Genomic DNA, 15,000 nt, shown 5'->3' on the forward strand with positions numbered 1-15,000 from the left:
AAGCTTGTGGAACACTTAGTGGAACAGTAGTCGTCTCTTTCAGGCCAGTTAAAACAGATTGATGGACCATTTGGATGAAGAAACTTAACTTTAGCATCAACTTCTTCTAAGTTAGTTTTAGTTACAATGCCGATCCACCACTTATATCACAGACTACAGCGACATAACAACTTAAAGTAACAGTATCAAGTTGAGATATGTCTTGTTTCTTTTTAAGATTGTGGATTATTGTATAATTAGTGTCTGTACTACACCTCTTTGTCCCAACCTTGGTATCTCCAAGATGTATAAATTGATGAAAGCTACGAGTACCAGGTAGAGTTGTTACACCAGTGTACCTTTCTTTTTGCTCTTCACGTTGCAATTGTAAGTCCAATCCCTTTATGTAAATGAAGTTAACAACTTTGATTTTATCAATACAAAATTCATACATAGCTTCTGATGTGAGAAAACTTTCTTGTACTGTTAATCTTTTTACAGTACCACCAATCCCATCGCATGGTGACTTTCCGTGGGACGTGGCAAAAAAGTTCCATTCAATTTTAAGGCAAAATTTGCTCTCTAGTTGACATAGATTGTAAAAGCTTTTACAATTGTGTACTGTCCTGCGCAACCATCAGTGAATAAATGTAATTTGGACAGATTGGAAAATTTTATTTTTAATATTGGTATGATTAGTTGGAATATTTTGTACACATAAGTTACATCATGTATAATGTCATCTGATATAAAACAGTAAGAAATATGTTTCAGTTCACCTTTATCATCTTTATAGTATATGACTAATGGATGTAAAGAAAATTGTTGGGTGTTCCAATGATAGCTCTGTATTTCATCTTGGACAACAAAAAGCATAATTTTCAGCAAAGTCGCCAATAATGATGATGTTTGATTGATCCATATATTGTTTCAGTTGGTTAAGGTACTGTGATTGAGAGTGAGCAATAAAAGAATGAGCTTGTAGCTTTTCAAAATAAGATGCTAATAGTTCAACAAACGTTGGAACGTCAGCTGTTAAACTTAATAGTGTTGCACGGTCAGTAGTTTGCCATTGCTTGTAGTGTATCTCAAAATCATCTTCGTATTCTCGAAAAATCTCATACAAATATTTGGTGAGAGGTTCTTTATCAGGACAATCATCACACTGTGCAAGCGTGCATTCTTCGTTTTCTACTAAGCAAACGGTTTTTGAAAGTAAGTCCTTATACTTTAGTCCAATATTTAAAGCATCTACTAGCAATATGGCATTTTGGTGATAAGAACAAACACAAACAGAATGTGTACCACTTGCACCTGGCAAAAGGCACCACTTTGGTCTAAGTGAAGCAAATTTTGAGTTACTTATTTGTATTTCTGGATTGTTTTTTGTATTTCTGGATTGTCTTTGTATAATAAATATAGTTCCTTTAAATTACACAAAAGCAGTTTTTTTTGTTTATGGACGTTCTTTTGAATGCTAAAATAATCTTTTTTTCCAGGCATAGTTCTACATAAATCACTTGAATCATAAAAAAGTTTAACAGAATCTCCTATTTCTTTTTGTAAGACTTTCCCTTTATACAAAGGTGAGATAGCCAACAATCCTTTTTTATTAAAAAGTTGTCTAGCCTTTTTTGCTTGGTATTCTGTAACTGCAAAGTTATTTTGTACTTCTAATATTGACCAACTTGGGGGTGCCAGTGTTAGAAGTTGAACAATAGTTCTTTTGTCAGAACATAGAATTTTTTCTATTATCAAGCTCATAATATCATCAAAGTTTTCAGCCTTCTTTTTAATGTCATTTGGTTCATAACGCAGTTTTGAGGGAACATTGAATTGACTTTCAGTTTTTCTAGTAAGGTTACTTACCATTTCGTTGATGCGCGCAACTTTTTGCTTTCCTTCTGAGAGTATATGTTTTGATGACTTTGAATGAGATTTTAGAGGAGATATATTAAAATTTTCAAGTTCTTCATTGATCTCCTGTCTTTTTGATTTGAATGATGATATTAGAAAATCTTCATCTTGTTCACCCTGACTTTGCTTCTCTTCTTTAAAATCTGCTTTTTTGGCTATCTTTTGCCTACAGGGTTTGCAAAGTTTCTTCCCAGGAGCAATATTTAAGCTACTTCTCATCATGTCTTGTGACTCATTTATTGTAACTACTCTAAGATTTTCTAAAAGTAATTGAATTGTATATATAATTGCATATAGCTTTATGTATTTTGTATATAGTATAATTGTATGTATAGTTGTATATAGCTTATCTGCACAATTGTTTAAAACATTGTTTATGTTTTGGAAAACACAAATTAAAAAAATATATATATTAAAATACTTAAATTCCACTTTTACTTACTTGTAATTTTCTTTGTATGTTTTTTGAATGAATCACAGCATGCTTTCTGCCATATAGGATACATTTTCAAATAATTTGTAGCATGTTTTTCACATAATTTTGTTAAGTTTGATAGTTCAATGTTACAGCGTAATGATATAGCTATTTTTTCTTCGTTGCTTAAAGTTCCAATAACATCTTTTTGGCCTTTGCATGCATCTGATGTCATTAACCCAATAGAACACATCTTATAATAAACTACTTTGTATAAATGTATTTCCTAAAAAAAAGAGAATTCTCCTACTTAATTAAAAGAATTCTCCTACTTAAATAAAAGAATTCTCCTAATTAATTTTTAGTAAAAAAAAAAATTTAATATAGAAATAATTCAAACCTTTTCAGAATCCCACTGTTGTATAATTTTTTACACTGATAGATATTGTTAATTTTCTTTATAGATATATTTATATATATATATACAATTTATATATATATATCAAATTGTTAATTTGTTAAAACTTAAATAAAATTTACGAATGCTGTTTTTTAACTGAACTTTCTATAAACTAGTTATTATAAACTTTTACAAAAGTTGTCAAAATTTTAAAAACAAATGCACATCCATATCACACTAATTCAGTTTTTATATAAAACAAAACAGGATGTTTTTTTCAGTTGTTAAGTTCAAATAGCTAAGTTATCATATAATTAAGACTTCCTTAAATATAACAGAATTGTTTTTTTTTTTTTAAGGAGTCTTTTAACTACTTTTAACATCTTTGAAATTAAAGTTCCGTATGTTTCAGTCGTTTTTCCAGTTAGATTTTTTGTGCCTAGTAAGATTATAAACAGCTGAAAATATTAACAGCAAAAAAAATTTTTTTTTGATGGGGGTGTTTTAAGATATTGGGCCTCAAAGTTGTTTTATAGAAACTAGTTGTTTTATTAATTTTTAAGCATGTTCCTTTTATGTTTTAGCATTTTAAGTACATTTATTGAATTCAGCATCAAAAACAATAAAATAAACATTATATATGTTTATTTTCATGTTTTTGCCATTTTTATTTCTTATTATTTTAAGAAGAATGTTTTTTCAGAGTGTTATGAAAACCGGGTCATTTTAGGAAACCAGGTCAGTATTAAAATTGCAGTATCTTGTCAACCTCTCAACATTTTTAGCTAAAATTTTATATGTTAACTTTCCTTTTTAAGATGCAACAGCCAAAGAGGTTTTTAAAAAATTTGAAGACCCATGGTTCAAAATTTTCTAAATTTTGGGTGATTTGATGCGGAATTACCCATACGCGTCTTCCCAGTTCCGATAATTTCATGCGCGCGCAATATATAATAGTACGTCATAGTTCTTTATGCGCAGAATCGCATGAAAACAAGTAAATTCTCATATAAATTAAAGTAGCAACCTTGAAAGAAACAGTTGTCTACTTAAGATCATTTATGTTTTTTCATAAAAAAGAAGTTTATTTAGTTTTATATAAGTTTACTTTGCCCATTTTAAATCTAAAGTCTATACTGTTTATATGTTTTTGTTCTATAATATTTGTAATCAAGGAAAAAAATAACAACAACAACAAAAATGTTTGTACGTTAAAAAACAACAACAACAAAAAAATAAAAACAACAACAAAAATGTTTGTACGTTGAACGTAAAAGCTCTAGATATTAATAAAATTGAGCTTATTGGGAAAGAAGATTGCAAAATGGTAATATATGTGTGTGTGTGTTTATATATATATATATATATATATATATATATATATATATATATATATATATATATATATATATATATATATATATATATATATATATATATATATATATATATATATATCAGAGCCGGAACCAGCTTATTTTGGTCTTTAAGATAGCTAACTTCCAGACATGGAGCAAACTCCAAACATTTATATGTTCATGCTTATGTCAAATAAGAATGCTTTGCATAAAATTGTGATGATTAGAGGTTGGGAACAAAAAGCCCCAAATTTTTTGCCCCCCTGCCCCAAATGTGAGAGCAACAAGAGCAACACGAAATTATCGGAACTGAGAAGAGGTGTATTAATATGTTGTTTTTATGCGATGTTGCAAGGTCATTATAATGTCTCGATTATTTAAATCGAATTGTGTATTTTGAAAAATATTGTATAATGTAGAAATTTAAATAGATTTTATTTTAAGGATCATCTCAATTCTATTAAAACTATTACGTAATATTTCAATCCTTGTTTTACCGGATTTTGCATCTATTTAAAACAAACATGACATCCATTTAAAACAACCATGACATTCATTTAAAACAACCATGACATTCATTTAAAACATCGTGGCAATCAATTAACAATCGTGATTTTCAATTAAAACATTTAACGCATGCGCAATCTCAACGTTCTACATTATTCAAAAAAAAAAGGTTTTATTTTTATATTTATTTATCTAATATTATATTAATTTATTTTAATTTCATGGAATTTATTTTAATTTTAAATGGATATCATACTTGTTTTAAATGGATGCAAAATCCAGTAAGTGTGTACGCCTTACTTAAAAAATACACTAAGAGGCTTGATGTTGAAAGATGCGTATTCTATAAAAAAAAATTAGAGGAATGGTGTCACAGCAAATATACGAGCAACAAATATAAAAGAAAAAGAAGTACAATTACCAATGTGGAGATTCGAACCGCGGCCTTTCCGAATGTGGAGAGAACGCCTTATCCGAAGCAGCTGAATACACAGATACTGATGCTGACAAAATAAATATTATTTTATAAAAAAAAAGATGTTCGTCATCATGCATGTTTTAAATGAATGTTATGGTTGTTTTACCAATAAGATAAGGCCATGTAAAAATGTGTACCTAAGCGGCATGGAATAATTGAAGCTAAATAAATTTGTGTATATATGTGTACGCCTTGGCGAGTTTTGCATCCATTTAGAACAAACATGACATCCATTTAAATTTAAAATAAATTCCATGAAATTAAAAAAAATTAGTATATTAATAAAAATAAATTTAAATATATAAATAAAACCTTTTTTTTTTTGAAATACATACAATGTTGATATTGCGCATGCGTTAAATGTTTTAATTGAAAATCACGATAGTTTTAATTGAATGTCATGGTTGTTTTAAATGGATGTCGTGTTTGTTTTAAATGGATGCAAAAACCGGTATACTAAAATATAGCCAATAGGTAAATTTATAAATCGGCTAACATTCGATAAGAAACAAAAAAAGATAAAAAGAAAATAATTAAAATAAGATATTTAAAATGTATTTGAGTAATCTCGCTTTTCTATAATTTGATTAATCGAGAAACAGAACAGAACAACTTTTGCTATTAAAATCCTCAGGTTAAGAAAAAATTCGATTTGTTTATAACTTTTTTTTTAACTTTTTAAATTTTTATTTATAATTATTTTTATTTAAATTTTCATTTATAATAATTTTATTTACATTTATAATATTTTTTTATTTACATTTTTATAATTTAAAAATTACAAAACTTAAAGCTCAAAAATTCACAACGAATCACTTAAAAACATTTAAAATGTAGTTATAAATATATGTATGACTTGAGTAAATAATAGGCAACAGCGTTCTAAACCAATAAAGAATCTTCTCGAGATGAATAACTAACCGATTCAGACAGCATTATTTTGCTAGGTCTGCGTTTTCCAATTTTTTCTTTGTGTCTACGTTCTTGTTTCTCTGCCAAATACTTTTCACGTTTGATTTTTAATTCCAAAGCTAAATAAATGTTTAGTATTGATAACAAAAACAAGATTATTCTATAAACGAATGTTTAATATAATAGATGTGGGAGAGATGAAATGCCCATAGCTCACTACAATATAATAGATGTGATAGAGATGAAACGCCCGTAGCCCATCCACAATAACCACAAAATATTTAGTCAAAAAATGTCTTATGTATCGTCCCCTCAGTATTATCTTGTTCTGTCTACAAATGTAATAAATAAAATGTTCTATCTAATCTATAAAATAAATAAATATAATATATATAAATATATATAAATAAATACAATGTTCTACCTGATATAATATATTATATTATATTACATAGAACATTGTATTTATTTATATAAATTTTTTTTTTGCATTTATTTTACATATTAGATAGAACATTTTATTTATTACATTTGTAGATAGAACAAGATAATACTGAGGGGACGATATGTTTACCATTAAAAAATTGATAACTAAACATTTTTTAATTTACTTGTTTTAATTTAATGAATGCCATACCAATTTTTATTTTAATTCTAGAGGACTTTTGACTAGGGCCACTCGCAAAAAACTTTTTTCAAATCTAAAATAAGTCTGGGTCACAAAGACATTCACAGGTACCGCTTCTAGTCTAAAGATGCTTCGCTAAATTAAATACAAATTAATACTATAATAAAAATATTAGCTTACATTTTGGAATATCAGGTATAATATATGCTATTGTTTCTTTAACAGAAATTACAAATGCTTGAAAAGCAATAATAAAGGCTAAGCGAGCTGTAAGAACAATCCAATAGTCTTCAGAATACCCATATGGGCGAGTTTCTTTGTGAAAACCTGGGTATCTATAAATACATATCTTTATAGAGTATCTTATATATTAATGCATAAAATAAATTAAACATATAAATTCTAAAATGCAGGGCATTAAATATCTAACAGCATCTTCCTAAAAAATTAGGAAAAAACTAAAACTGCTTTTAAAATTACAAATATCTATATGCACAATTAAAATTAATGCAAAAGAAAGTGTAATTACATCAACTAATCATAAACTTGAATGCTACAAAGGTATCACTGGAAATATTTAAAACAAATATGCCCAAGCACATAACAGTAAATAACAACTTCAACTCATACAATTATTTAATACAAAAATAGTCTGTTTACCTGCAAAACTCCTGTGGTTTTAAGCCATTCATCATTGGATCATCAGGTTTTGAATTATTTTTAAAGTCTGTCAGTCTAAATTTTGACATAGACCAGTTTACATAACCATCCAATTTACCGTCAGGAGATTTATAATAAATCCAAACCAAATGTGGTATAAGCTCTGAAGTAAATGCAAGAACAAATCCATTGACAATTGTAGAAAGCTAAAAAAACAGACGTTTAATAAACTACTCAGTAATTAGAGTAGAGTAGACAGCAAAGTACAGGTATTTTAAAGGTAGAGTGGATAGTTTGGTATAAAAACTTTTTTCTGACAAATCAAACATAATTCTCAGACCCTACAATATTAAATCAAAGCTCATAACATAAACATTATTTATTAATTTAATGCAATGATATTGAATATGTCAAAGATAAAAGGAAATGTATAAATTGCCTTTGCTTAAAAAAATGCCAAATTTAAATGCTGTTACTTAAATTCTTCAGACAGTTTTAGTTAAAGTTTTCACTGTTTTTTGTTAAAATAAAATAAAAATACATATTTTGAGAAGATGTAGATTGCATCTGACAGTCTACTTCTACTCAAGATGAGTATTTTTATTATGCTTTGAAAATTCACCATACTTTATTAAAGTAAAAATTAAAGCTACTACAATTCAGGACTTTTTTCTAAAAAAACTTGAAAAATTGACAGAAATTCGTATATATCCTAAAAATGATGTTCTTTGATCATGCTTGAACTGAAGTATAAAATTTTTCTTTTTCTTTTTCTTTTTCAACTTTGTGATCTGTTTTCCAGGCAACCAAAATCATTAAACTTCATTACTTAATAAAAGAAAGCAGAATTACAAAGTTTTAAATATTACGAAGTATTTCTTTATTATTATTTTTAATTTAATTAGAATACAATAAGAGTGACAAAAACAAGATTTTAAAAAAGAGTGTAAAAGTATTTGCGCATATACAATCATTCAAAGATTCTTAGAAAATTTAATATTTTATATGACCACTTTTGTTTTTAAGGCATGCAAAGACGCTAAGCAACATTGAATCTATAAGTTTTTTGATTAGATCTTGTGGCACAGTATTCCACAACGTTTGCATTGAGTCTTGAGCTGCACTAAGATAGTGGGCTTGCTTTTATGCAATTCACAGTCCATCCAACTCCAAAGATTCTCAATAGGATTCAAATCAGGTGAGCAAGCAGGCCAAGGCATCAATTAATGCCAATTAAGCCTTCTGCACAGTGCCAAACTCATTATAGTTTTTGAGTGCTGTTTGATTTCTCAATTGCTGAGACCACTTTTATGCATGCCAACAACTTGCCACTTTTTTAAAATTGATATGCTCTTTTCGTATACTTTTATTGCTGCAATTTCAAAATTTTAACAAACTGTATTTCAAATGACACTTTGTCACTTTAATTTACATTTACATTTTTGTCACTACTTACATTTTTTATTGACTATTATTAAATAGCAGAAAGTAATTAACAAAAATTAACAAAAAAAGAATACACAAAATTATTACTTAAAGTAATTAAATGATGGTGGTAATACTTTTCAAATTAGTGCACTAATATTATTGCATGATTATTATTTAAAAAGCAAGTTGACAAACATTTGGCATTATAACATTTTATTCGGTTTATCTTAATATTAATCTGTAATTTAATAGTGCCATTTCACTTTCGTTTTTAAAGCAGTTTTAATTAGTCACAAGGCTTTTCTAATTTTGAAAGAGGGCGTTCTCAATATGCACGCTGTCATTCATCATTATTATTTATTAGTTTAGAAATATTAGATAAATTATAATAGCAATATTAGGATCGTATTATAAAAGAGGTAAGTATAGAAAAAGTTTAGAAAATTATATATTTCATTTTTATTAGATAAAAAGTAGAAAAGATCACTCTTTCTAATTTTTTAAATCTTTTATATTTTATTTTTTTTTAGCTTTTTTTCTTGTTTTTTTTTTTAACAGTTTTGTTTTTATTGAGCTTATATTTTGTTTTTTAGAAAGAAATTAGGGGTATGGATAAGGCCTAACTATTTTTTATGCACTTTTTTGCACTAAAAGAGTTACTAAAACTTCATCATAAAATTGTTTATTACTACTTTTAAATTTATTTGTTTAGAGAAAAAAATTTTAAGTAGGATTCAATGTATATTTGTAAATATACATTGAATACTATCATTTCATATGTTGCTTATTTTATTATGTTGATTATTATTTTATTGACATTTCTGTGATGCTATTACCTTATTTTTTGTTCTTTTTTAGAAATTTTAGAAAAAAAATTAGGACTTCAAGCCAACATGGACATTTTATTGTTTGTAAAGGTTAAATTGTTATAAGGATTGCAGTTGTTTTATATGTTATTTTGTTCTTAATTCAATAAGTATTTGATTTAAATTAAATCTGATTATAATTTGATATTTTATAACGAGATATGTGTCTATATATATAAATCTTTTTAGATTTTCTCATGTTATTTTTAAATTTTTTGTTTGCACAATTCAAGTTATATATGTTCATAGACTATAAACATATATAGATTTATAGACTATAAACATATATATACAAACTATAATATAGTTTGCATATATGTTTATATTATGTTCAAAGTTAAAAAGTTTTTGATGTGTATGTGGTAATATGTGTTATATAATTGTGATGTGTATGTGGTAATATGTGTTATATAATTGTTTTATAAATGTGTTTTTATAATAGTATAAAATGTATTTTATCTAGTGTGTAATTGTTATATGAGGTGTTTATATATGTTATACAAAGTTAAATAAATGTATTGTGTTTTATAGTTGGTATATATGTTTATATTATGTTTTTTCCATGTTTTCAAAGTGGTGTGACTTCAAAAATGTGTAGAGCAAGATTTTTCAATCTTGCCAGTCAAGCGGTGTTATTACTTTGGGTCTAGGTGTTGTCTAGCCTTCATTATTAATTATTCTGGAAACACATAATATCTTTTAATAATATTTTGCATAATGTTATTACTTATGTTACTAATGTTGTTACATGTGGCTTACCTTTATGTTGGTTTTTATTGTTAAAAATGATTAATAGGTGTTTTCATTATTGGAACTCATACCCTTTAATCATTGGCTAAAAGCTATTTAAAAAAAATCATTTTGCCATGTACGCATTTTGTTTATATCTCAACATGAATTGTTCTCTAAAATCTATTATGAAATAATAATATTTAACAACTACTTCTCTGGTATCACAAAAGCTTATCTCTATCAGGTACATTGATTTTCAACAACAAAGCAAAGTATGAATTGTACTATTTACAGTTACAAGAAATAACAGTTTTAAATTTAAATGATTTTAAATTTTTTTATAATTCTAAACATAATTAAGTTCTTTTTTTTTTTAGTTGCCTTTGTCATCACATGATTAGTTTGCTTACTGTTAAAACATGGTTTTAATTTTGTAAATTTAATATAACGTGAAATTCACCCTATTAATCATTAGTCAACAGTTAGAGAAAAGCTGGAACTTAATTAAGAAATGGTGGAAATTAACTTTTAATCAAGGTAAAAATAACTTTGTTTACTGGTTACATAATAAAACCAGTTACTACTATTTATTTTTTACTTTTTTAACATGTTGCTTTAGAAACACTTTCTGTCTCTCCCTCTCTCCTTTAGATGAGAGGGTGAATTAATAAAAATTATGTAATTACTGAGCTTTTACGTATTTTTTAATACCACAATTGATAATGACCATTTATAGAAATATTTTACGAGTTGGTTGCTATTTTATGATATAATTGTTTAAACTGTTTAACTATAATTGTCCCTCGATTGTTCAAATATTGCAATGAATAAAATCTTTTTAGTTCAAGTATTTTAGTTAAAAAGATATCTAATTAAGTTGTGGTGTTATTTGCCAGTGTTATTATGTTGTGTTGTCTAGCCTTTTTACAATCTTCTCTTTTTTAATTATTCTGGAGACACATAGTAATGTGTGCTTAAAAATATCTTATGCTATGCGCTACTGTTACTATGTTTTTTGTTGATATACCTAGGCTGTTATAGCTATTTTTTTATTCTTTATATTTTCTGTTGTATTTTTATCCTAATTCTACTAACAATAAAATGCAAATAATACTTTTGTAATAAAAAAATGTAATTTTTAATTTCTTTTTTTAGGTATTTGCAGGCTTTACTTGAATTTATATACTATATATACATACATATATATATATATATATATATATATATATATATATATATATATATATATATATATATATATATATATATATATATATATATATACATATACATATATATATGAACATATATATATATATATATATATATATATATATATAAATATATAATATATTTATATATATATATATATATATATATATATATATATATATATATATATATATATATATATATATATATATATATATATATATATATATATATATATATATATATGTATATATAAAAGTTAACAGGTTTTAAAAGAAAAAAGGAGCAAGGACATTTTTTAAGTTTCTAAACAACTTGGCAAAATACTCTGGAATGTTCCAAAAGATTGTATGAAACTCCACATCATTAAAGGAAGATCCAGAATATTCAGACCTTTGTGGAAGGTTATAGAACATTCCTGAACTTACCAGAATGTTCAAAAACTTTTCCGTACATTCTGAAACCTTTTAGAACAGAATACACAGATCAACAAAAAAAAAAAAATTTTTCTGGTGCCGAGCAAACAATTTGTTATTTGTATAGCATTTCTCATTTTGATTTCAAATATGTAACTCTTTTTTCATCATCACCTCAAGTTGTAAAGATATTTAGGTTCAAATCTTAAGTATTTAGGATAAAGTCCCTAATATTGTCGAAAAAAAGTTATTCAAAAGTATGTCAACCTGGGTCTCAAAAGAACCGTATTTTCATAGAGATTTTAGAAAACATAAATATTTTTTCTTAAAATTTATTGACAAAAAAATTATGTGAAAAAATGCTCAAGACTCTTTAAAAAATTTCAACAGTATGTTATTCAGCAAAAATACACAAAATACTTATTTTTATTACAAATGAATAACATTTTTAAAATCTCTATGAATAACTTTTGAATAACTTTTTTTTCAACAATATTAGGGACTTTACCCTAAATACTTAAGATTTGAACATAAATATCTTTACAACTTGACGTGATGGTAAAAAAAGAATTGCATATTTGAAATCAAAATGAGAAATGCTATACAAAAAACAAATTGTTTGCTCGGCACCAGAAAAAAATTTTTTTTTTGTTGACCTGTGTTATAGAACATTCTGGAATCTACCTAAACATTCAGTCACTTTCCAGGAAATTATGAAACATTCCAATATTCTATAATCTTCCAGAAAATTTTAAAACAATTCAGAACATTTTTGAAAGCAAAATTATTCTGGAATATTATATAGGTACTAAATATGTAATATATTTAAAAAAAGGCTGTGGAAAGATTCAATGTAAAAGAATGTTTTTAAAAGTTTTTATTAAGGTTTCTATGTTTGTTATAAGTGTAAACATGGTATCTGATGTCTATACATCAATTAGACCTAAATGAGCAAAAACAGTGAAAATCAATTAAAATCTTAAACATTAAGAAAACATACAGAAAAAAACTTTTTGTTCATTAAATTGGGATATTCTCCAGAAACACTCTTCCATCATATTAAGAATGCAATTAAAACTACTGCACAATCAAGATCAGTCTCTGGAGTCAAAAATATTCTCAGCTATTGCTTATCAAATGGTGGATGAGGCAAAAGCCATTTATGATAAGGTTTCACTATAACATGAAAAATGCTCTAGACAATGTTATGCTTTTCTAAAATAAATGGACCTCCCTAAAACCATCAGGTCAGCGCTTCTTTGTGCACTGACATTTAATTTCAATCCAAGAAGACTGACTGACATAAAAATTAGATTAAAGATTCAATTAATAATAATACCATTAGCACTATTCTCTTTAAATTCATGTCTATTTTATACAATGAAAAAGTGACTTTTTGTAAAAACAAGTGTATATGTTTGTAATCAGCAAAAAAAGCAACCCATCAAAAAGGTACATTTTAATTCCTGTTCGTACATTAATAAAGCTTCCTATTGTTCATGCTGACATTAATTAATACAAGATTTAATAATACTAAAAGAATATGAAAAATGGAATCCAAAACTTTGTTTAAAGGTATATTATCTGAGTAAATTCCACCATACAAAAATATGAAAACATATGAAATCATATATCTTATATAAAAATATGAAAATATATGAAAGTATCATATATCTCATATAAAAACATATATCTCATACAAAAATATGAAAACATATGAATTCATATATCTTATATGAAAATATGAAAACATATGAAATCATATATTTTCTTTTTTAATCTTTAAAAAAAACTTTCCTATCTAAATTTATATTCTTTTTTTTTAGTGTTTTTACTTTATCCCAATTGATTTCTCCTCTGCAGTCTTTTTTGTGAAAAGCTATAGCAGACTGGTTCCATTAAACATTTCTGGTGTTACTGTGTTTTTTTCACTAAATATGTTATTTAAAAAATTAATCTCATCTTGAAGATATGTTTTTGTCTTTAGCGTCTCTTATGCCATCTACTAAAATTCATACTCATGTTACTTATCATTCAATTAAGTCTCATCCTTTTACTGTGACTGTTCTTAAGTGCTCCAAAAATTCTTATTTGTCTAGTTTTTTTCCTTGAACATCAGTCATTTGGAATTTGTTTCCTTTATCTTGTTTTCCTGATTCAAATGTTAATGCTCTATGAAAATAACCTTTGAATAAGAATTTTAAAATTTCTGGATCATGATTGAAGTTTAATTGAGGTTTATTTTGAACATTTGCTACAACATCCTTCCTGTAAACTTTAAAATCATATTTACCATTAGCGTTGTTAATTCAGGTGACATAAAAAATGTATATATATATATATATATATATATATATATATAAAAGACTTTTATCATCTTTTAACTTTTAAATTATTATATAAGTGGTAAGATAAAAGAAGTAATTAATTTAGAAAAAAACCACATTAACTTTTGAATGACGTTTATGTGAAAATATTTGTTGCAAAAGTTTAAATGACAATTAAACTAGGTATAAGCGCTATTTACTTATGAAAAAAACTCAATTAAATTTAAAAATCTATTCTTATTTTGTTTTTATTTTATTGTAATGATTGATTTTTTCGCTTGAAAAATGCTAATACTTGAAGCTTGATGCAAAGATCATAATAATAAAATTTAATTCTGATAAAAAAATATGATTTAAAACTAACTTAATAAAAATATGTAATTTTATTCTGATAAAAAAAATATAGTTTAATTTAGATTTAAAAAATATTCAATTTAATTTTGATTTGAAAAATGTATTAAAGTTTATTAAAATTAAAGTTAATGCTTGGGTTCAACTTAGCTTTCATATTTATTTAAAAATATTACTAAATATTGTTTAATATTTAAATTTTATTTGTTCTTAAAAAAAATTAGCTTATTTTTATTGCAATTGTTTTTTTTTTGGTTTTCCTTCCTGAACATTTTTTTTTTGTTTATTAAATTTTAAATTAAACGGTTCTATCAACTTTTTTTATATTTTCAATTGGTAGTTAATAGTAATATATGTGCAGTCCAAACTTTTTTTTTATAATGCAACTTAAATCACAGCAATTATTTACTAATA

The 15,000-nt window shown here is 25.6% G+C and overlaps 1 protein-coding gene across 4 annotated transcripts in view; it reads right to left on the minus strand.

Annotated features, from left to right (window-relative positions):
- Positions 1-5,781: 5,781 nt before the first annotated feature.
- The window catches only part of LOC100210722 (anoctamin-4), a 99,954-nt gene continuing 90,735 nt past the window's right edge, over positions 5,782-15,000 (minus strand). For all 4 annotated transcript variants that reach the window (XM_065804107.1, XM_065804108.1, XM_065804110.1 and 1 more), the window contains 3 exons: positions 7,255-7,460; positions 6,775-6,929; positions 5,782-6,085 (listed from right to left, as the gene is read on the minus strand). In XM_065804107.1, coding sequence (XP_065660179.1) covers positions 5,937-6,085; positions 6,775-6,929; positions 7,255-7,460 — 510 coding nt within the window. In that variant the 3' untranslated portion in view covers positions 5,782-5,936. The remainder of the gene's footprint in view (positions 6,086-6,774; positions 6,930-7,254; positions 7,461-15,000) is intronic.

The sequence above is a fragment of the Hydra vulgaris genome, chromosome 08 (assembly GCF_038396675.1).
Source record: "Hydra vulgaris chromosome 08, alternate assembly HydraT2T_AEP".
In the NCBI taxonomy this organism is placed as follows: Eukaryota; Metazoa; Cnidaria; class Hydrozoa; order Anthoathecata; family Hydridae; genus Hydra; species Hydra vulgaris.